The 23769-nt window shown below is 33.4% G+C and overlaps 1 protein-coding gene across 4 annotated transcripts in view; it reads left to right on the top strand.

Moving 5' to 3' along the window:
- Positions 1-23769, top strand: part of TMEM116 (transmembrane protein 116) — a 436275-nt gene that overhangs the window by 198416 nt on the left and 214090 nt on the right. For all 4 annotated transcript variants that reach the window (XM_044068383.1, XM_044068382.1, XM_044068384.1 and 1 more), the window contains exons 2-3: positions 8277-8323; positions 8417-8480. In XM_044068383.1, coding sequence (XP_043924318.1) covers positions 8310-8323; positions 8417-8480 — 78 coding nt within the window. In that variant the 5' untranslated portion in view covers positions 8277-8309. The remainder of the gene's footprint in view (positions 1-8276; positions 8324-8416; positions 8481-23769) is intronic.

The raw sequence follows: 23769 nt of genomic DNA, 5'->3' as shown, positions 1-23769 counted from the left end.
ATGGCCATGCTTTAAGGAAGGGTTTCAGGGAAACTCTGTTGTTTAAACCAGGAGCTTTATCATCTTGAAAGCGCAAAATCCATTTCTGTTCACTAGATTCTGTTCTATTATTTATGTCACCTCCTCTCTTGGTGCTATGCAGACTCTCTAGTACCATAAAGCTAAATTTATGTTCTTTACCCTCTTTAGCTACATGTAGTGATAGTGCACTGGTTTCTTTAACATTCCTGATATCCCTAAGGTGTTCAAGTATTCTATCCTTAAACACCCTGTTCGTTTTCCCTATGTAAAATGAGAAGCAGGTAGTACAATAGCAAAAATAGACAACATTTTTTGTTCGACAATCTGCATAAAAAGCAATATCTATCTTAAAACCCAAAGTGGGATGTGTGAAATGATTACCAATATGTATATGTGTACAGGCCATACAATTTCTACACATATATGTACCAAGTCTATCAGATATTATAGTTGATTTAGTGTTAAAGGATCGATAACAGAGCTGACTCTTAAGTGATCTATTATTTCTAAAAGCAAAATCTGGCTGTGTGCTAATGACCCCATTCAACTCATGTACAGTAGACAGAATATTCCAGTTCTTTTTAATAATATCACATGCTACATGCACATTACTGGCAAAGGTCAATGGCATCCTTAGTTTATTACTAGAGGTATCAGTGGAAGCATCACTTGAGAACATATTGTCAATATTATCCCTGTTGCTAATTCTAGTGGGGAGGGGGGAAAGTATGTCTGGCACTTACCTGATCTATGCCGCCATCCTTCTGCTATTTGAGAATCAATAAGTTTACTACTATAGCCTCTTTCTAAAAATTCTTGTTTAAGTGTTTGTAATGCAACAATGAGACTATCATCATCGTTAAAAAGTCTCATAGTTCGAAATATCTGTCCTTTCAACACATTGAATTTTGTATGATTCGGATGCATACTGCCATAGTGTAGAACATTATTCTTTCTAACAGTTTTCTTATACAAAGTAGCAGACACAGTGGCTAAATTATTTTTAGTAACTTTAACATCCAAAAACTCTACTTCTTTATCAGAATATTCATAGGTAAAACTCAAAAAAGTATTCAACTGATTTAAGTATAAAAGAAACTCTTGTAGCCGCTGCTCTGAGCCATGCCACAACAAAAAAATATCATCCACAAAACGTTTATATCATTTGATGTTAACCTGCTATTCATTATTCAAAAATACATGTTTAGCTTCCCAATTAGCTAGGGATAGGTTGGCATAGCTATTAGCAAAAGCTGTGCCCATAGCTACGCCAACTTTTTGTGCATAATAAACATCATTAAAAATAAACACATTGTTTTCTAAGATGATTTCCAAAAGTGTGCAAATAAGTTTCACCTTAGTATCAGGGGTGTTTCTCTCACACAGTAATTCTCTGACATTTTCAATTCCCCATTCATTGGGTATAACAGTGAACAATGATTCAATATCCAGAGTTACAAATAAACATTGTCCTAAGATAATTTCATTTTGTTTCGATAGCTCATTTAAAAAACTCTTGGTATCCTTTAAAACAGTGTTACAATTAGCCAAGGCAGCATGCAAAGTCTTTTCTACAAAAATAGAAAGTGGCTCAGTTACCCAACCTCGGCCTGAAACTATAGGGCGCACAGGTGGAGTTAAGGGATTCTTATGTATTTTGGGTAGACCATATATCAAAGGGACTGCTGGATGTTCTACCTTGAAATACTCAAACAGTTGCTCAGATATCATGCCTGTTATTAATAAATCAAAGATCAAAAACTGTACTTTTTCTATGACACTACTGAGTATATGCATAGGTAAAATGGCATACGTATCAACGTCACTGAGATGACAACATAGATTCTATATATTTGTCCTTGTCGATAGCAACAATACCACCTCCTTTATTAACTGGACGTATTTCTATACTATTTAGTTCTTTCAATTCAACTAGAGCTTGTAACTCTGCAGCTGATAAATTACTAAAATTATTAGTTTGCTTATCTAGAGACTTCTAAGTTGTTTTTCACAAATGTCAATGAACAGATCTATAGTAGAATTACTAGGTGGTATGTAAGTGCTGGGCTTTCTAAATATGCAATCAGCATTATTAGAATTATCAAACATAGCTTTAAGTGTAAGAGTTCTGCCAAAAAGGTGTAGGTCTTTAATTACCTCTGTTATGTCCATTCTTTGAGCCGGAACAAAGGTTAAACCTCTGTTTAACACAGATAATTGTGAGTCAGTTAAAGTTAAAGTAGAGATATTGTGAACTAAGCTTGTTTGTATCTCTTTCCTGACCTTATTTCGTCCTCCTGGCTGTGTAGTCGTCATGTACATTGATTTTGCAGGCGATTCCTCGATCTGCCTCTTATAGGCAGAGGTTCTTTCAATAAAAAATGTCCACGCATGGAGCCTGATAGTACAGAGGCCTGCTCTGTGGAATTCAAACTCACACTGGAAGCCATGCTTGTTTTAGGTCTAACAGCTGCAGTGCTTGTGCTAGCATCAGAGTGAGTGCTTACAGCAGCTACAGAAGTATTTAGGTTGACTTCTGAAACAATTCCCTCACTTACAGGAACAATAGGAACATTGGGTAAAAGTTCTGTGGGTTCTGTAGAAGTGGTAGTTTTAACAGCATTTGCATATGCTGCTTGTTCATCTGAAACAGTTGAATGCAATGTAGTTCTGGGTCTTACAGAGCTCCGCCCATTTCCTGTTATATGCTGTATGTTGGAGTTAGTATTAACCCTTTCATTTACCCAAGAGAAGACATTTGTTTGTTTGTGTCTTTCGACTTTTCCCGGTTAGGGGTCGCCACAGCGGAGCTCCGGTCCGCTAATGATTGGCAGTTGATTTTTACATACTGGCTTGCCAGGCCTGATGCACAACCTTCAACGAAGGTGCACCCATTCACACATGTCTCCATGCAGAAGACGCTCTAGCTGAGAATCGAACCGGACAATGTCTTACTGTGAGGCGACAACGCTACTGCAGCACCACCGAAGAGAAGACATTACCTTCTTTAAAATCCTTCATATCCCTTTGTAATTGTTTGTTTTTGGTAGCAGAAAGTCTTTTGTCATATCCAGTAATATTTTCAAACAACACATCCATTTTATCACCAACAAGTTCATCTGAATAGGTATTGTTAATTATGTTTTGCAACTCAGTGATTTCATTAGATAGTTTTAGCTCCTCTGGTCTAAAAAATTCGATAAGGAGCTGCATATATTTAGCATTGCACTCAAGGTTAAGTAACTGCCAGCGCCTAAGTAGCTCAGGATAAGCTTGACCATAACTGGGCATGGTGAGAACCCTTTTAGCTGATTGGCAATTCTGAATGTCCATGACTTGTTTTGTCGGTTTACTGGACAATTTCAGACCAATAAAGCCAAACCCCACTAGCTGTGGATATGCATATTGCAGCGTTGTTATGACCTCATCAGCACAGCACAAGCAGAGTGTTTAACTAAGCATTAGAAACACAAGGCTGTTATACCCAACTGATGCCCATTATCATTAGGGTCACTGCAAAAATATCCCAAACAACAAACTAAAACAATAAGTAAGAAGGTCACTAAAAAAACAATCAGTAAAAACAAAATGAAAACTCCAGCAAAGCTAGAACTTCCACTGAGTGACCTCCCAAACCTCTTGTATCAGAGACACATGGGATATATGCAAAATCCACAGCTAGTGGGTTTGGCTTTATTGGCCTGAAATTGTCCAATAAAGCAACAAAACAAGTCATGGGCATTCAGAATTGCCAACACCTGATGTTCATAGGGATCATTTGCATATATCCCATGTGCCTCTGATGATGAGATTGCGGACATATGTGAAGAAGGTCTTATGATTATCTTTAGTAGATTTGGCTAGTTTGGACTCAAAGTTTGCTTTGGAGGATTTCACTAATACTCTTATTTGCTTGTTCAGGCTAAGGAGAGATTGCTTCCAATTAGACACCTGCTTCTTCTTGGTTCTGAATAGCAATTTTTTTCTTTTTATTATAGAGTTTATTTATTGCAGATGTCCACTAGATAGGTTTACTGTTCTTTGAGGAGGAAGATTTTGTCCTGTCAGGTATTCCTGATTCCATGCAGCTATATAAATGCTCGTGTAGTTTTTTGTTTGATCCTAGCTGGGAACGGGTCGGGGAGATGGTGACTTTGAAAGTGACCAGTTTGTGGTTGGATCTTATCAGGGAGGATGACACTGTAAGGATGCTGCAGTGGTTACTCATGTTGGTTAATACAACTCCAATATATTATCACCTCTTGTTGGGGTGTCAACCAGCTGGTCCAAGGCATTTGCAATGATGAAATCAAGGGATCTCTGGGAATTTGTGTTTTGGCATGAGTAGTTCTTCCAGTCTATGGTTTGGTAGTTAAAGTCACCCAGGATCAGGTTAAAGGGTTGAATCTTGATAGACTCGAAGAGATCCAGATAAGTGGAGTGGGCATCTTGAGTCAAAGTTGGGGGCCTGTAGCCAGCTATGATTTGAATAGGGGTCTTGTCAATGGTTAACTGCTCCTGGAGTGTCTCCTGTGCGACATAATGTTTGACCAGCCTAGAGGTGTGTATGCCTTTAATATATATATTGCAACTCCACCTCCTTTTGCTTTGCTATCCATAGTTTGGGGTCTGAATGTATGATAGGATGAGTAACCCGGTATGGCTGGGGTGCTCTCTGCAACTTTGAAACAGGTTTCTGTGACTGCACAAATGTCAGCATCTTCCAGTGTTAAGAATGCTTGCAATGAATGCAGTTTTATGTTTAAACTCCTAGCATTTAATAGCATGACCTTTAATTTGCATTTCAATGATATTTTCATGCTGGTAGTTTTGATCTCATGACATTGCCTAAAAAAGGCACTATGGGGGAGGTGAGAGCCTTTGCCAGGAGCCTGAATTCCAAGGGAGACAGATGCAGTCCATCTCTGGCAAAGCATTGTGGTCTGTTGATCATGTTTTCCCAGGCTGTCAGGTACTGGATCACCTTGGAATGACACCAGAAACTAAGACAGTTGTTATAGTCAATCATTTTCTGTTTGTATTGAGGCATCATTCTGGGTGATGGTAGAATGTTGCTTAAGTCTAGGAACATACCTGCCTGGGACACATATTCAATGAGCTTGATCATGTCTGTCTTCATATGTTGCAGGGAGGTATGTCTCAAGTCATTCACACCAATATGAACTATGGCAGATTCATAACAGTACCTGTTGAGAGACTTGAGTGCATGGGTGATATGGTGGATTCTGGCACCTGACAAGCAACTAACCGTGACTTTCTCCTTATCCAGCCTGGTGAGGGGCACATCGGCGTGTCTCACAATGGACTATCCTATGACTAATATGTTGGGTTTATGTTTAGGTCTTAGTGGCTGTGAGACACAGGTGTGTGGACTATGTGTGGTGTGTTGGGTAGGGGTGTTCGCATGTGTTTTTGCCTCGAAGGTCTCTCTGTTTGGGTATGTTTTGTTGAGGAACTCTGCATATGTGCGTGTGTGTTGTGTGGGTGGTGTTTGTGTTGATAACCTTCTCAGTGTCAGATATATACTGGCTTGTGAGGGGGAGAGCATAGACTCTAGGTTCTTAATGTAGTTGAATCTCTCAAATTGTGTTCCTAGGTGGTAGTAGTAGAAGGTTGTGTACATGAGGCAGAGTTGGTACACTGTCTCAGGCTGCCCATATCAACCAGACTGGCAGGAGAAACCATTGGGAATTGTCCATCCATACTTGTCAGAATCTGAGGGAGAGAGCTAAGGGGGTAAAGGGTGGAAGATCAAGAGGATTACTACTATGTAATCACATAAGTGCTACTAAGGGAAATTTGTAGCTGGAATACCTCTCAGTGGGTTAAAAACTATGCAGCTGTAGTGCGTGATGTACAAACAAGCCCAAACCTGTTCAAATGTGGGGTTTAAATACAAGAAAAAAATAGAAGATTATAGTAACACAGAAGTCTAGCCTCTTTGCCCAGAAATGTGCTAAAGATGAGGAACTACACTTTTGGGATGCAGCTGTAGCTAAGGGAAAAAATTGTTGAAATTATCTGTCCGGCTATGGCGCACAATTGCGTGGCAGTCCTTGATAGTGGGTGATGAGCAAACAAGCAGAAACCCACTCAGAAGTTGGGGATTACTTCTATACAAACTCATATTCAGTGATATTTGTGCATTTCTTTGCTTTACTTACAACATTTATTATATTAAAGAATCACTCTATTCACCCATTTCAGCTTTATTATATTAATTTGCCCATTTTAATGATATCCTTACTACAAATTACATTTAAGTTAAGAACATATAATATTAAAAATTGTTTAGTATTGCTTTTTCTTGTACTGGCTATTTCTTATAGGTTGAGTGCATGTTGACTGCCAATTACCTGTTAAACAAAAACTGTTTTTAGTATACATAATTTCACTGTTTATTGACTGCCACAACATTTTAACTTTAAGTATGCTGTAATTATTTTGCAGTAATGTCATAATTATTGACTTGTAAAAAATCATTTAAATTTTTGATAATTGTATTTTATACTCAATAAAGTCAGTTACTTCTGTCCTAGAATCAAATCTCATTTTACATCATAGGTAACCCGAAATTATTTTTTCTATGTACAGTCTCTATAAGACATTTGTTATCATTGCTTTACTGACACAGCTGCCTAGCCTGACATTCTTCTTATCTGATTTTGTAGTGTCCATTGCATCCCTTCTACTAATTTCTCTAGCATTTCATTTTTATGCAGATGTCTCTTGCTCACATCGCATTATCATTTGTTGTTTATTTGCTATAAGTGTGCATTCACAATAAAGCATTAATGGATATGTGTAGACTGGACCCATCCTTTAGTGAGTCTTATAATATAAGATAACACTTCTCCCGTAATACTGTTATAGTGTATGCATGATCACATACTGCACATGTGGTGTGTGTACTGGACATTTGTGATGCTCTGATGTAAAACATATGTGCTCTAAAATGTTATCTTCAGCATGATATAGTTTTATTTTTACTGATGAGCAGTCAGTTTACCTAGTTATTACTGTATGCACAGATAGTGATATTATCATTTTTGGTTCATGCTGTTTTGACTCACAAACCTGATTTTTGTTTAATTTACCTAATATTTTGTTACTGGGTGATATAACCTCTCTATCATATCCTGGGATTGTGCTTGAAACTTTCCCCAGGGGTCTGTACTATGCTACAACTACCTCAAGAGGTGCTGAAGGGGCATACAGACTTGGTGCTTAAACCATCTTTGATGACTCTTTTCAGCTTGGTGGAGCAGTAGTTGCACTCCAAGATCTTTCCAGAATGACAGACTTCTCATACTGTCATGTGCTGTGAACTCAGTAACCCTGCAAAGGAACCTAATTTTGGCTGCTTCCACCCATGAACTCATCTTTTTGGTTACTAGCCAAAGCATGTGACCATAGCTAATAATGCAGATATAGGCTGACTTATTAATGTCTCACTTCTTGTTTCACCACCGCAGACTAATGTAATACCCACAGCAGTGCCGCTGCTGCTCCCATCCAGTGGTTAGTCCACTGATCCCCTCTACCTTCACTCATGATCAAGACCCTGTGATACATAAACCTTATTGTGGCACAGAGGGTGCATGTGTCTGAGGTCCTTATAAGAGCAATATTTAAAACCTGTCCCTGAGTTTGGGCCTTTGTCTCATTATTTTTGGCATTGTCCAGAATTAGTGTGCTAAGAGGTAGAGAGGTATAATCTGGAGCCAGATCAGTGTGTGTGTGTGTGTGTGTGTGTGTGTGTGTGTGGGTGTGTGGGTGTGTTATTTGCCAGAGGGACCCTCTTAGCTGGTTCACCAGTGCACCAAGCCTTTAAAAGAAGTGTTGAACCACCATGGGGGTTTACCACCTGCAAAATGAGTGGAAGGGATTAGGTACAGTGTGCTACCAGTCAAGAGGCGGGGAGGTGAAATTAATTACTACAGACTAGACATGCTGTTTAGTTTGCTACTCTAGGTGTCACCTTTGGAAGTTAATAGCTCTTCCTGTAAGGCAATTTTAGCAGTGAATGAATAAGTTAGTCCAGCTCATCAATGGAGATTATCTTGCATTGCAGATACACTTACTGCTGTTGACCCATGACTGAGGAAGATATGACAGTTGGCTTATGCAATCTATGTCAATATTGGAGAAGAGCAAATCAAGTTGAGAAATAAATCATATTTGTTATAATGTATTAAATTTTTTTTTAACTGATATTCCATTATCCTGTTTAGGTATATTTATCCATTCACTGGATTCAGTTTGCAATGGCCCTTTTAAGGTAAGAGTTCTAACAGAAAAACAGCACTGAAGTCATACTTTGATTGGAAACCCATGCATTAGATATTACGTTAATCTCTGTTATGTTCCTCAGTATTATAGGTTCCAGTTCTATTATTGTCTATGCCATACTACAGAGTATTGTCCGGTCCCCTGAGGTAAGAAATGCCTTTCCTCTTTATATAGCATATGTTACTCATATATTTTTCTTTCCTATTTAAATTATTTAAAGACATATAAGTTGCAATGTTATATTTGAATATAATCTGTTAAAGGAAACTGAAAGTCTAAAAAAATATAAACATGCCAAGGACACACACATATATACACACACACACACACACACACACACACACACACACACACACACACACACACGCACACACACTCGACTTTTTTTTTGGTTACTGAAGTGTTACTCACAATGTTTCTCTGCAATTTTACAGCTAGAGGTAACTTGTCTACCTGAGGAAGTACTATGGAACTGATACATGAGTTAATGTACATAGCCGTGATGTGCATGTTCCAACATTTTCATACAACCTCATTCTGTACCCTTACATTTTGTTCAGAGAAAGATGTTCTCTTGGTGCATTCTACGAAATTGTGCCAAAACCAGAAGGCATGTATATAGGAACAAACATTGCCTTTACATACCACCTTGTTATAAAGAATACCGAACTATGAAAGGATTCTTATCAGTTTCATGAAAATAAATGTAGCAAACCCAGTTTCAGTTAGAAACTGGGTCAATGAAACTGCATTTTCTGAATTTGTTATCTTTTGCATACTGTGAAATCCCCCTTGCAGCAGTCCCTTTGCATGACTTTCAGTTAGACTAAAATTGCTGACTTACAGCCAGCTGCTGTGTCTGAAGTGATGGGGATATATCAAGATAAAAAGTACACTATTACAGAAAGCTATCTTGAGGTGATGACATTGGCTAAAAGAATGGATTCTTAAAACTAATTGGCGTTTCTCAGTCACATCTATACTTTAAATATTTAACCTTAAAAGGAGGAATAATAACAAAAAAATGCAGTGTCTGTCATAAAAAAGTGGGACATAGAGTGTTTTTGATAACAAATAAAGTGAAGCAGTTAATGACAGAAGAAAACCTAGACAAGAATGAATTCAGATCTCTTATGCCCTGGCCACCATTGACCCCATCTGTCTTCCCTTCATTGCCTGTATCATGCCAGGTCATGAATACAACACATTACAGGAGAAACATTCAATGAGGGTAAAAAAAAAAACCTTCATTACTGTACTCAGCACTTTTAAACCACAGTGTCTACCACATACTATATGACATCAAAATGTATGTACAAGACTTGGAAAATAACTGCAGCTTTACTCGGAAGCTTTGCTACACTTTGTAGTTTCACAGAAAGTATATGGCAACTTGATTATGGTGTTGTAGGTGTCATATGCTGTACCTCTGATCAGAATATGATATATATATATATATATATATATATATATATATATATATATATATATAGGTTTAGACGGGCACAAAAGTAAAGGCTGGTCCTAGTAGGGACAAATTATGGGAAGCCAGCCACATACTACCAGAGACACTGCACCCAGAAGGATAACAGACAGCATCTCCTGCTAGTATGATACCCAGCAAGCATAGTTTGGCAACATAGTAGTGTCATGGAAAAAAAAGGAACACACTTCCATTGCATGCTAGGAAAAATCCTGCTAGCAATGAAGTGTGCCGTGGACCTGGCAAACTGCTGTGATAATTGATCTTGTCTCATCTCTGCAGTGATGCCATCAAGTTCCAGCCGATAAGCATTTACCATAGCACCCTTGTATAAATTGCACGTATTACACATGATGATATACAACTCTGTTTCATTATAAATTGCACATATTAAACATGATGTACTAAGGGCAACAGTTATTACCATTTGTTTTATTTATTTTATTTGAATTTTGACTGGAGTAATGCACCAATCTCAAAAGAACATTTTCAGACTCATCTCAAGGTTACAAAACAAAAAACAATCAAAGCTTATAAGCATTATAGTATACATTGGTACTATATATACACTCAAAAAGAATAGGAAAGAAATTAATATTAAAAGAAAGAAAATGAAGCATATCCTTCAACAATAGCAGAACTTCAGAAATGCTGATCTTGTCTAATAACGAAGCAGACTTGTACATCATTGTGTTTAATACGTGCAATTTATAATGAAACAGACTTGTACATCATTGTGTTTAATACGTGCAATTTATAATGAAACAGACTTGTACATCATTGTGTTTAATACGTGCAATTTATAATGAAACAGACTTGTACATCATTGTGTTTAATACGTGCAATTTATAATGAAACAGACTTGTACATCATTGTGTTTAATACGTGCAATTTATAATGAAACAGACTTGTACATCATTGTGTTTAATACGTGCAATTTATAATGAAACCGACTTGTACATCATTGTGTTTAATACGTGCAATTTATAATGAAACAGACTTGTAAATCATTGTGTTTAATACGTGCAATTTATAATGAAACAGACTTGTACATCATTGTGTTTAATACGTGCAATTTATAATGAAACAGACTTGTACATCATTGTGTTTAATACGTGCAATTTATAATGAAACAGACTTGTACATCATTGTGTTTAATACGTGCAATTTATAATGAAACAGACTTGTACATCATTGTGTTTAATACGTGCAATTTATAATGAAACAGACTTGTACATCATTGTGTTTAATACGTGCAATTTATAATGAAACAGACTTGTACATCATTGTGTTTAATACGTGCAATTTATAATGAAACAGACTTGTACATCATTGTGTTTAATACGTGCAATTTATAATGAAACAGACTTGTACATCATTGTGTTTAGTACGTCAATTTATAATGAAACAGACTTGTACATCATTGTGTTTAATACGTGCAATTTATAATGAAACAGACTTGTACATCATTGTGTTTAATCGTGCACTTTATAATGAAACAGACTTGTACATCATTGTGTTTAATACGTGCAATTTATAATGAAACAGACTTGTACATCATTGTGTTTAATACGTGCAATTTATAATGAAACAGACTTGTACATCATTGTGTTTAATACGTGCAATTTATAATGAAACAGACTTGTACATCATTGTGTTTAATACGTGCAATTTATAATGAAACAGACTTGTACATCATTGTGTTTAATACGTGCAATTTATAATGAAACAGACTTGTACATCATTGTGTTTAATACGTGCAATTTATAATGAAACAGACTTGTACATCATTGTGTTTAATACGTGCAATTTATAATGAAACAGACTTGTACATCATTGTGTTTAATACGTGCAATTTATAATGAAACAGACTTGTACATCATTGTGTTTAATACGTGCAATTTATAATGAAACAGACTTGTACATCATTGTGTTTAATACGTGCAATTTATAATGAAACAGACTTGTACATCATTGTGTTTAATACGTGCAATTTATAATGAAACAGACTTGTACATCATTGTGTTTAATACGTGCAATTTATAATGAAACAGACTTGTACATCATTGTGTTTAATACGTGCAATTTATAATGAAACAGACTTGTACATCATTGTGTTTAATACGTGCAATTTATAATGAAACAGACTTGTACATCATTGTGTTTAATACGTGCAATTTATAATGAAACAGACTTGTACATCATTGTGTTTAATACGTGCAATTTATAATGAAACAGACTTGTACATCATTGTGTTTAATACGTGCAATTTATAATGAAACAGACTTGTACATCATTGTGTTTAATACGTGCAATTTATAATGAAACAGACTTGTACATCATTGTGTTTAATACGTGCAATTTATAATGAAACAGACTTGTACATCATTGTGTTTAATACGTGCAATTTATAATGAAACAGACTTGTACATCATTGTGTTTAATACGTGCAATTTATAATGAAACAGACTTGTACATCATTGTGTTTAATACGTGCAATTTATAATGAAACAGACTTGTACATCATTGTGTTTAATACGTGCAATTTATAATGAAACAGACTTGTACATCATTGTGTTTAATACGTGCAATTTATAATGAAACAGACTTGTACATCATTGTGTTTAATACGTGCAATTTATAATGAAACAGACTTGTACATCATTGTGTTTAATACGTGCAATTTATAATGAAACAGACTTGTACATCATTGTGTTTAATACGTGCAATTTATAATGAAACAGACTTGTACATCATTGTGTTTAATACGTGCAATTTATAATGAAACAGACTTGTACATCATTGTGTTTAATACGTGCAATTTATAATGAAACAGACTTGTACATCATTGTGTTTAATACGTGCAATTTATAATGAAACAGACTTGTACATCATTGTGTTTAATACGTGCAATTTATAATGAAACAGACTTGTACATCATTGTGTTTAATACGTGCAATTTATAATGAAACAGACTTGTACATCATTGTGTTTAATACGTGCAATTTATAATGAAACAGACTTGTACATCATTGTGTTTAATACGTGCAATTTATAATGAAACAGACTTGTACATCATTGTGTTTAATACGTGCAATTTATAATGAAACAGACTTGTACATCATTGTGTTTAATACGTGCAATTTATAATGAAACAGACTTGTACATCATTGTGTTTAATACGTGCAATTTATAATGAAACAGACTTGTACATCATTGTGTTTAATACGCAATTTATAATGAAACAGACTTGTACATCATTGTGTTTAATACGTGCAATTTATAATGAAACAGACTTGTACATCATTGTGTTTAATACGTGCAATTTATAATGAAACAGACTTGTGCATCACTGCGTTTAATACGTGCACTTTATAATGAAACAGACTTGTACATCACTGCGTTTAATACGTGCAATTTATAATGAAACAGACTTGTACATCATTGTGTTTAATACGTGCAATTTATAATGAAACAGACTTGTACATCATTGTGTTTAATACGTGCAATTTATAATGAAACAGACTTGTACATCATTGTGTTTAATACGTGCAATTTATAATGAAACAGACTTGTACATCATTGTGTTTAATACGTGCAATTTATAATGAAACAGACTTGTACATCATTGTGTTTAATACGTGCAATTTATAATGAAACAGACTTGTACATCATTGTGTTTAATACGTGCAATTTATAATGAAACAGACTTGTACATCATTGTGTTTAATACGTGCAATTTATAATGAAACAGACTTGTACATCATTGTGTTTAATACGTGCAATTTATAATGAAACAGACTTGTACATCATTGTGTTTAATACGTGCAATTTATAATGAAACAGACTTGTACATCATTGTGTTTAATACGTGCAATTTATAATGAAACAGACTTGTACATCATTGTGTTTAATACGTGCAATTTATAATGAAACAGACTTGTACATCATTGTGTTTAATACGTGCAATTTATAATGAAACAGACTTGTACATCATTGTGTTTAATACGTGCAATTTATAATGAAACAGACTTGTACATCATTGTGTTTAATACGTGCAATTTATAATGAAACAGACTTGTACATCATTGTGTTTAATACGTGCAATTTATAATGAAACAGACTTGTACATCATTGTGTTTAATACGTGCAATTTATAATGAAACAGACTTGTACATCATTGTGTTTAATACGTGCAATTTATAATGAAACAGACTTGTACATCATTGTGTTTAATACGTGCAATTTATAATGAAACAGACTTGTACATCATTGTGTTTAATACGTGCAATTTATAATGAAACAGACTTGTACATCATTGTGTTTAATACGTGCAATTTATAATGAAACAGACTTGTACATCATTGTGTTTAATACGTGCAATTTATAATGAAACAGACTTGTACATCATTGTGTTTAATACGTGCAATTTATAATGAAACAGACTTGTACATCATTGTGTTTAATACGTGCAATTTATAATGAAACAGACTTGTACATCATTGTGTTTAATACGTGCAATTTATAATGAAACAGACTTGTACATCATTGTGTTTAATACGTGCAATTTATAATGAAACAGACTTGTACATCATTGTGTTTAATACGTGCAATTTATAATGAAACAGACTTGTACATCATTGTGTTTAATATGTGCAATTTATAATGAAACAGACTTGTACATCATTGTGTTTAATACGTGCAATTTATAATGAAACAGACTTGTACATCATTGTGTTTAATACGTGCAATTTATAATGAAACAGACTTGTAAATCATTGTGTTTAATACGTGCAATTTATAATGAAACCGACTTGTACATCATTGTGTTTAATACGTGCAATTTATAATGAAACAGACTTGTACATCATTGTGTTTAATACGTGCAATTTATAATGAAACAGACTTGTACATCATTGTGTTTAATACCTGCAATTTATAATGAAACAGACTTGTACATCATTGTGTTTAATACGTGCAATTTATAATGAAACAGACTTGTACATCATTGTGTTTAGTACGTCAATTTATAATGAAACAGACTTGTACATCATTGTGTTTAATACGTGCAATTTATAATGAAACAGACTTGTACATCATTGTGTTTAATACGTGCAATTTATAATGAAACAGACTTGTACATCATTGTGTTTAATACGTGCAATTTATAATGAAACAGACTTGTACATCATTGTGTTTAATACGTGCAATTTATAATGAAACAGACTTGTACATCATTGTGTTTAAAACATGCAATTTATAATGAAACAGACTTGTACATCATTGTGTTTAATACGTGCAATTTATAATGAAACAGACTTGTACATCATTGTGTTTAATACGTGCAATTTATAATGAAACAGACTTGTACATCATTGTGTTTAATACGTGCAATTTATAATGAAACAGACTTGTACATCATTGTGTTTAATACGTGCAATTTATAATGAAACAGACTTGTACATCATTGTGTTTAATACGTGCAATTTATAATGAAACAGACTTGTACATCATTGTGTTTAATACGTGCAATTTATAATGAAACAGACTTGTACATCATTGTGTTTAATACGTGCAATTTATAATGAAACAGACTTGTACATCATTGTGTTTAATACGTGCAATTTATAATGAAACAGACTTGTACATCATTGTGTTTAATACGTGCAATTTATAATGAAACAGACTTGTACATCATTGTGTTTAATACGTGCAATTTATAATGAAACAGACTTGTACATCATTGTGTTTAATACGTGCAATTTATAATGAAACAGACTTGTACATCATTGTGTTTAATACGTGCAATTTATAATGAAACAGACTTGTACATCATTGTGTTTAATACGTGCAATTTATAATGAAACAGACTTGTACATCATTGTGTTTAATACGTGCAATTTATAATGAAACAGACTTGTACATCATTGTGTTTAATACGTGCAATTTATAATGAAACAGACTTGTACATCATTGTGTTTAATACGTGCAATTTATAATGAAACAGACTTGTACATCATTGTGTTTAATACGTGCAATTTATAATGAAACAGACTTGTACATCATTGTGTTTAATACGTGCAATTTATAATGAAACAGACTTGTACATCATTGTGTTTAATACGTGCAATTTATAATGAAACAGACTTGTACATCATTGTGTTTAATACGTGCAATTTATAATGTAACAGACTTGTACATCATTGTGTTTAATCGTGCAATTTATAATGAAACAGACTTGTACATCATTGTGTTTAATACGTGCAATTTATAATGAAACAGACTTGTACATCATTGTGTTTAATACGTGCAATTTATAATGAAACAGACTTGTACATCATTGTGTTTAATACGTGCAATTTATAATGAAACAGACTTGTACATCATTGTGTTTATCACGTGCAATTTATAATGAAACAGACTTGTACATCATTGTGTTTAATACGTGCAATTTATAATGAAACAGACTTGTACATCATTGTGTTTAATACGTGCAATTTATAATGAAACAGACTTGTACATCATTGTGTTTAATACGTGCAATTTATAATGAAACAGACTTGTACATCATTGTGTTTAATACGTGCAATTTATAATGAAACAGACTTGTACATCATTGTGTTTAATACGTGCAATTTATAATGAAACAGACTTGTACATCATTGTGTTTAATACGTGCAATTTATAATGAAACAGACTTGTACATCATTGTGTTTAATACGTGCAATTTATAATGAAACAGACTTGTACATCATTGTGTTTAATACGTGCAATTTATAATGAAACAGACTTGTACATCATTGTGTTTAATACGTGCAATTTATAATGAAACAGACTTGTACATCATTGTGTTTAATACGTGCAATTTATAATGAAACAGACTTGTACATCATTGTGTTTAATACGTGCAATTTATAATGAAACAGACTTGTACATCATTGTGTTTAATACGTGCAATTTATAATGAAACAGACTTGTACATCATTGTGTTTAATACGTGCAATTTATAATGAAACAGACTTGTACATCATTGTGTTTAATACCTGCAATTTATAATGAAACAGACTTGTACATCATTGTGTTTAATACGTGCAATTTATAATGAAACAGACTTGTACATCATTGTGTTTAATACGTGCAATTTATAATGAAACAGACTTGTACATCATTGTGTTTAATACGTGCAATTTATAATGAAACAGACTTGTACATCATTGTGTTTAATACGTGCAATTTATAATGAAACAGACTTGTACATCATTGTGTTTAATACGTGCAATTTATAATGAAACAGACTTGTACATCATTGTGTTTAATACGTGCAATTTATAATGAAACAGACTTGTACATCATTGTGTTTAATACGTGCAATTTATAATGAAACAGACTTGTACATCATTGTGTTTAATACGTGCAATTTATAATGAAACAGACTTGTACATCATTGTGTTTAATACGTGCAATTTATAATGAAACAGACTTGTACATCATTGTGTTTAATACGTGCAATTTATAATGAAACAGACTTGTACATCATTGTGTTTAATACGTGCAATTTATAATGAAACAGACTTGTACATCATTGTGTTTAATACGTGCAATTTATAATGAAACAGACTTGTACATCATTGTGTTTAATACGTGCAATTTATAATGAAACAGACTTGTACATCATTGTGTTTAATACGTGCAATTTATAATGAAACAGACTTGTACATCATTGTGTTTAATACGTGCAATTTATAATGAAACAGACTTGTACATCATTGTGTTTAATACGTGCAATTTATAATGAAACAGACTTGTACATCATTGTGTTTAATACGTGCAATTTATAATGAAACAGACTTGTACATCATTGTGTTTAATACGTGCAATTTATAATGAAACAGACTTGTACATCATTGTGTTTAATACGTGCAATTTATAATGAAACAGACTTGTACATCATTGTGTTTAATACGTGCAATTTATAATGAAACAGACTTGTACATCATTGTGTTTAATACGTGCAATTTATAATGAAACAGACTTGTACATCATTGTGTTTAATACGTGCAATTTATAATGAAACAGACTTGTACATCATTGTGTTTAATACGTGCAATTTATAATGAAACAGACTTGTACATCATTGTGTTTAATACGTGCAATTTATAATGAAACAGACTTGTACATCATTGTGTTTAATACGTGCAATTTATAATGAAACAGACTTGTACATCATTGTGTTTAATACGTGCAATTTATAATGAAACAGACTTGTACATCATTGTGTTTAATACGTGCAATTTATAATGAAACAGACTTGTACATCATTGTGTTTAATACGTGCAATTTATAATGAAACAGACTTGTACATCATTGTGTTTAATACGTGCAATTTATAATGAAACAGACTTGTACATCATTGTGTTTAATACGTGCAATTTATAATGAAACAGACTTGTACATCATTGTGTTTAATACGTGCAATTTATAATGAAACAGACTTGTACATCATTGTGTTTAATACGTGCAATTTATAATGAAACAGACTTGTACATCATTGTGTTTAATACGTGCAATTTATAATGAAACAGACTTGTACATCATTGTGTTTAATACGTGCAATTTATAATGAAACAGACTTGTACATCATTGTGTTTAATACGTGCAATTTATAATGAAACAGACTTGTACATCATTGTGTTTAATACGTGCAATTTATAATGAAACAGACTTGTACATCATTGTGTTTAATACGTGCAATTTATAATGAAACAGACTTGTACATCATTGTGTTTAATACGTGCAATTTATAATGAAACAGACTTGTACATCATTGTGTTTAATACGTGCAATTTATAATGAAACAGACTTGTACATCATTGTGTTTAATACGTGCAATTTATAATGAAACAGACTTGTACATCATTGTGTTTAATACGTGCAATTTATAATGAAACAGACTTGTACATCATTGTGTTTAATACGTGCAATTTATAATGAAACAGACTTGTACATCATTGTGTTTAATACGTGCAATTTATAATGAAACAGACTTGTACATCATTGTGTTTAATACGTGCAATTTATAATGAAACAGACTTGTACATCATTGTGTTTAATACGTGCAATTTATAATGAAACAGACTTGTACATCATTGTGTTTAATACGTGCAATTTATAATGAAACAGACTTGTACATCATTGTGTTTAATACGTGCAATTTATAATGAAACAGACTTGTACATCATTGTGTTTAATACGTGCAATTTATAATGAAACAGACTTGTACATCATTGTGTTTAATACGTGCAATTTATAATGAAACAGACTTGTACATCATTGTGTTTAATACGTGCAATTTATAATGAAACAGACTTGTACATCATTGTGTTTAATACGTGCAATTTATAATGAAACAGACTTGTACATCATTGTGTTTAATACGTGCAATTTATAATGAAACAGACTTGTACATCATTGTGTTTAATACGTGCAATTTATAATGAAACAGACTTGTACATCATTGTGTTTAATACGTGCAATTTATAATGAAACAGACTTGTACATCATTGTGTTTAATACGTGCAATTTATAATGAAACAGACTTGTACATCATTGTGTTTAATACGTGCAATTTATAATGAAACAGACTTGTACATCATTGTGTTTAATACGTGCAATTTATAATGAAACAGACTTGTACATCATTGTGTTTAATACGTGCAATTTATAATGAAACAGACTTGTACATCATTGTGTTTAATACGTGCAATTTATAATGAAACAGACTTGTACATCATTGTGTTTAATACGTGCAATTTATAATGAAACAGACTTGTACATCATTGTGTTTAATACGTGCAATTTATAATGAAACAGACTTGTACATCATTGTGTTTAATACGTGCAATTTATAATGAAACAGACTTGTACATCATTGTGTTTAATACGTGCAATTTATAATGAAACAGACTTGTACATCATTGTGTTTAATACGTGCAATTTATAATGAAACAGACTTGTACATCATTGTGTTTAATACGTGCAATTTATAATGAAACAGACTTGTACATCATTGTGATTAATACGTGCAATTTATAATGAAACAGACTTGCACATCACTGTGTTTAATACGTGCAATTTATAATGAAACAGACTTGTACATCATTGTGTTTAATACGTGCAATTTATAATGAAACAGACTTGTACATCATTGTGTTTAATATGTGCAATTTATAATGAAACAGACTTGTACATCATTGTGTTTAATACTTGCAATTTATAATGAAACAGACTTGTACATCATTGTGTTTAATACTTGCAATTTATAATGAAACAGACTTGTACATCATTGTGTTTAATACGTGCAATTTATAATGAAACAGACTTGTACATCATTGTGTTTAATACGTGCAATTTATAATGAAACAGACTTGTACATCATTGTGTTTAATACGTGCAATTTATAATGAAACAGACTTGTACATCATTGTGTTTAATACGTGCAATTTATAATGAAACAGACTTGTACATCATTGTGTTTAATACGTGCAATTTATAATGAAACAGACTTGTACATCATTGTGTTTAATACGTGCAATTTATAATGAAACAGACTTGTACATCATTGTGTTTAATACGTGCAATTTATAATGAAACAGACTTGTACATCATTGTGTTTAATACGTGCAATTTATAATGAAACAGACTTGTACATCATTGTGTTTAATACGTGCAATTTATAATGAAACAGACTTGTACATCATTGTTTAATACGTGCAATTTATAATGAAACAGACTTGTACATCATTGTGTTTAATACGTGCAATTTATAATGAAACAGACTTGTACATCATCATGTTTAATATGTGCAAAATAAAAGACCTCCTTGAATGCCCTTTAAGTGCAATTTTATACATTCCAGGAGAACGTAATTGGGAAAATGTGGAAGATGTAGTATCTGTAAATTTATCAGTGGTGGAACTTATGTCAGTATAGAAGGTTATGAAAGTGCAATTCTGTGTCCAAGTCATTTTGATTGCAGCAACACTAGTGTTATGTATTTAGCAACATGTGTCTCATGCCCAGCATTTTACATTGGGAAAACTATTAGGAATTTAAGGGGTAGAATTAGAGAACTTACCAATGACATCAAAAGACAAAAGAACACCAACCCTTTGAGAAGAAACTCTGAGGTTTGTCAAGCCTTCAAAACTTTATATTTTTTTGTTATAGACAGAGTACTTTATGGTGAGAGAGGCAGCGATATGGAGACAACTTTGGAGTATTAAGTATTAATATGGCAATTACGATTAAATGCAATGGTAACACCAGATATTAATGATCAAGCGTCTTTGAATAGTATGCTAAAATATAGGGCAGAGGTATATTAGTAGTTTTCAATTTTACAATTTTTAAACTATTGGTTTTATATCATAGTATTTTATGAGGAATTTTTTATGGTACCTTAGTGCTTTAAGGCTGAGTTACCAAGTAATCAGTTTAGGATTAACATAAATGTGAATGGCTGGTTCTTATTTTAAATGTAATATTCTGTAGGAAGTGTGTTTCTTTTTACTTTGATGAAGTCCCAGTTACTGGAGGGATGAAAACACTTAGTAGTATTATATAAAAATACTTTTTTTCCCAGTATTTTTATGGTTCTAACTTTTGCTTTTTTCTTGTTATTTGTCTCCATTTCACCATCTATCATCTTATGCAGCAAAAGAAGGCCATTGTTAAGGCCCATCTTGTACAGCTGGCTAGAATGGTTTCTGAGTTTGACATTTTTGTACTTGAACGGGATAAGTTACTTGAGATTTTCTAAATATATGTCATCCCTTTGGGTTTGTGAAATTCATTTAGATGAGGTGGTAGCTAAAAGGAGGTCTGGTGTTTACATTCCTTTGATCAATACAATTGAAAATGGGACCAATGCCTTGTTCTTTAATAAGGATGATTACACTGAAGCCATGGTAACTACATATAATGTAGACAGCCCTTCTACAAAATATATTATTGAGAAAACATGGAGTTTGTTTCTTAACAATAATGAACTTAAAGAAAACGTAGGGGTAAAGCCATGTGTAGTTATAAAGAGGGTAAGCGTTTTAAAGGCTATCTTGAGGGTCTGAGGGAACAGGTACTTATGAATTATACAAAGAAAATGGGTCTTTTCAAATGTGATAGATGTAACCAATGTGGGTGCATATTAACGGGGGATTGTGTGCATATTCAGTATTAATGTATAGAAGCAAGAAGGCATTTTAATTGTAATTCCATAAGGGTGTATATCTTGCTAAGTGTCAGCAATGCCTTGGGTTTTACATTGGTAAAACCATGAGAAAAGTTAGTGAATGTGTTTATGAACATTTACATGACATTGTGAAATGTAGGAATAATAATGCCCTCAAGTATATTTTGACATTCTGTATGCACAAGTTTTTTTTGTGTTGGAGAGGGTTGAAAAAACGTACAGGGGGGTCTCTGGGGGGATTTGTTAGAAAAAAGGGAATTATGGTGGCAGTTTTTTTAAAATGCGTGTTAATCCAGGGTTGAATGATATAGTCTGCATATCCTGTATATTGAAATTGCTTCCTTTTAAAGTTTAAAATTGTAGATTAAAGTTTTATGAAATCAGCTTGGGCTCAGTTGTTAATTTATTTTTTTGTGTAGTAAAGATTTTTATCTGGCTATGAAATATTAGTTTTATTCATTATAAGATTAATGTATTTTCTTCAGTCACTGGCCTTTGTTGATCAAGTGATTTAATTGAGTTTTTAAATTGTGAGTTTGAAATGTTTATACTATAAACTATAAATGTATATATTGGCACAGTGGTGCAGCGGTAGTGTTATTGCCTCACAGCAAGAGGTTTTCTGGTTTGATTCTCAGCTGGGGTGCCTTCTGTGTGGAGTCTGCATGTCCTTCCTGCGTTCATGTAGGTTTCCTCTGGGTGCTCTGGATTCCTTCCATGTTACAAAGATATTTGTCGGGAGAATTTCTCCACGGCCTCCGCTGAAAATTGGCTTTGCTTCAACTTGGACTTTCCCGATAAACAAATTTTAAATAAATACTTGTTCTAATGAAGTCTCTGGTTGTTTGGGACTAAAGCACTAAACTTGCGTCATCACAAAATGGTTATAGCAATGTCAAAGATGAAGAACTTTCTCAATTGCTGGTAGATGCAAAACAATATTTACCAGATAAATGGAAACTTGAGGGGGCTCAAACTTAATGTCAAGCCAACATTTTTAAAGCATGTAGTGCTATATGCACTGAAGCCTAAGGCAGTGCCAGAACTGTGAAGGGGTTGGAAGTGCAGCAATATTACATATAGAAGAATGTGGATTGATGTAGTTTCTTTTCTTTATCCATAGGAATGCTTGTGGTGTTATGTGTGTTATTAAAAAATTATGTCTAAGTTAAAGCACACTGTTATCTACTCTCCAACATAACAAACTGGATATTGTGCTAACAGTTAAGAAAATAAAGAAAACTGAACTGCATAAAGTAATTACATCAGGGAAAATGGAATCTAGAATATGAAATAGTCACGACAGACAGTTCTCTAAGCTAAGGACAGATTAGTACTTGCATGTATCTCAGAAGACACTGTAGTTACAGGAAATATTGCAAGTTTTAGAGTATGTGTATGTATTTATTACATTTTGCTGATGAGAGTAGTTCTTACTGGTCCTGTGACATTTTTTCCAGTGAGGCCCATGCTAGTATTTACATTGATTGGTAGAATTTTGGCTAGGATAGTGAGAAATTCACCTGCTTTGTAGATGAGGGCATTTCTCATCATTTTTGCAGCTGTGGCTGATGACAGAATTGGGAGTGATGCTGCAACTGCAGATTGGAAGAGGATACGTAGAAGCACTAACGCAGCATAGTGAAGCAGTACAGGTTAGAAGTGGAGGAATATGAAAGGTGAGTTCAATTTGCAAGAAGCAATG

The sequence above is a fragment of the Protopterus annectens genome, chromosome 4.part0, assembly GCF_019279795.1.
Source record: "Protopterus annectens isolate FY-2018-M chromosome 4.part0, PAN1.0, whole genome shotgun sequence".
Taxonomy (NCBI): domain Eukaryota; kingdom Metazoa; phylum Chordata; order Ceratodontiformes; family Protopteridae; genus Protopterus; species Protopterus annectens.
This window is presented reverse-complemented; position numbering and strand designations above follow the sequence as displayed.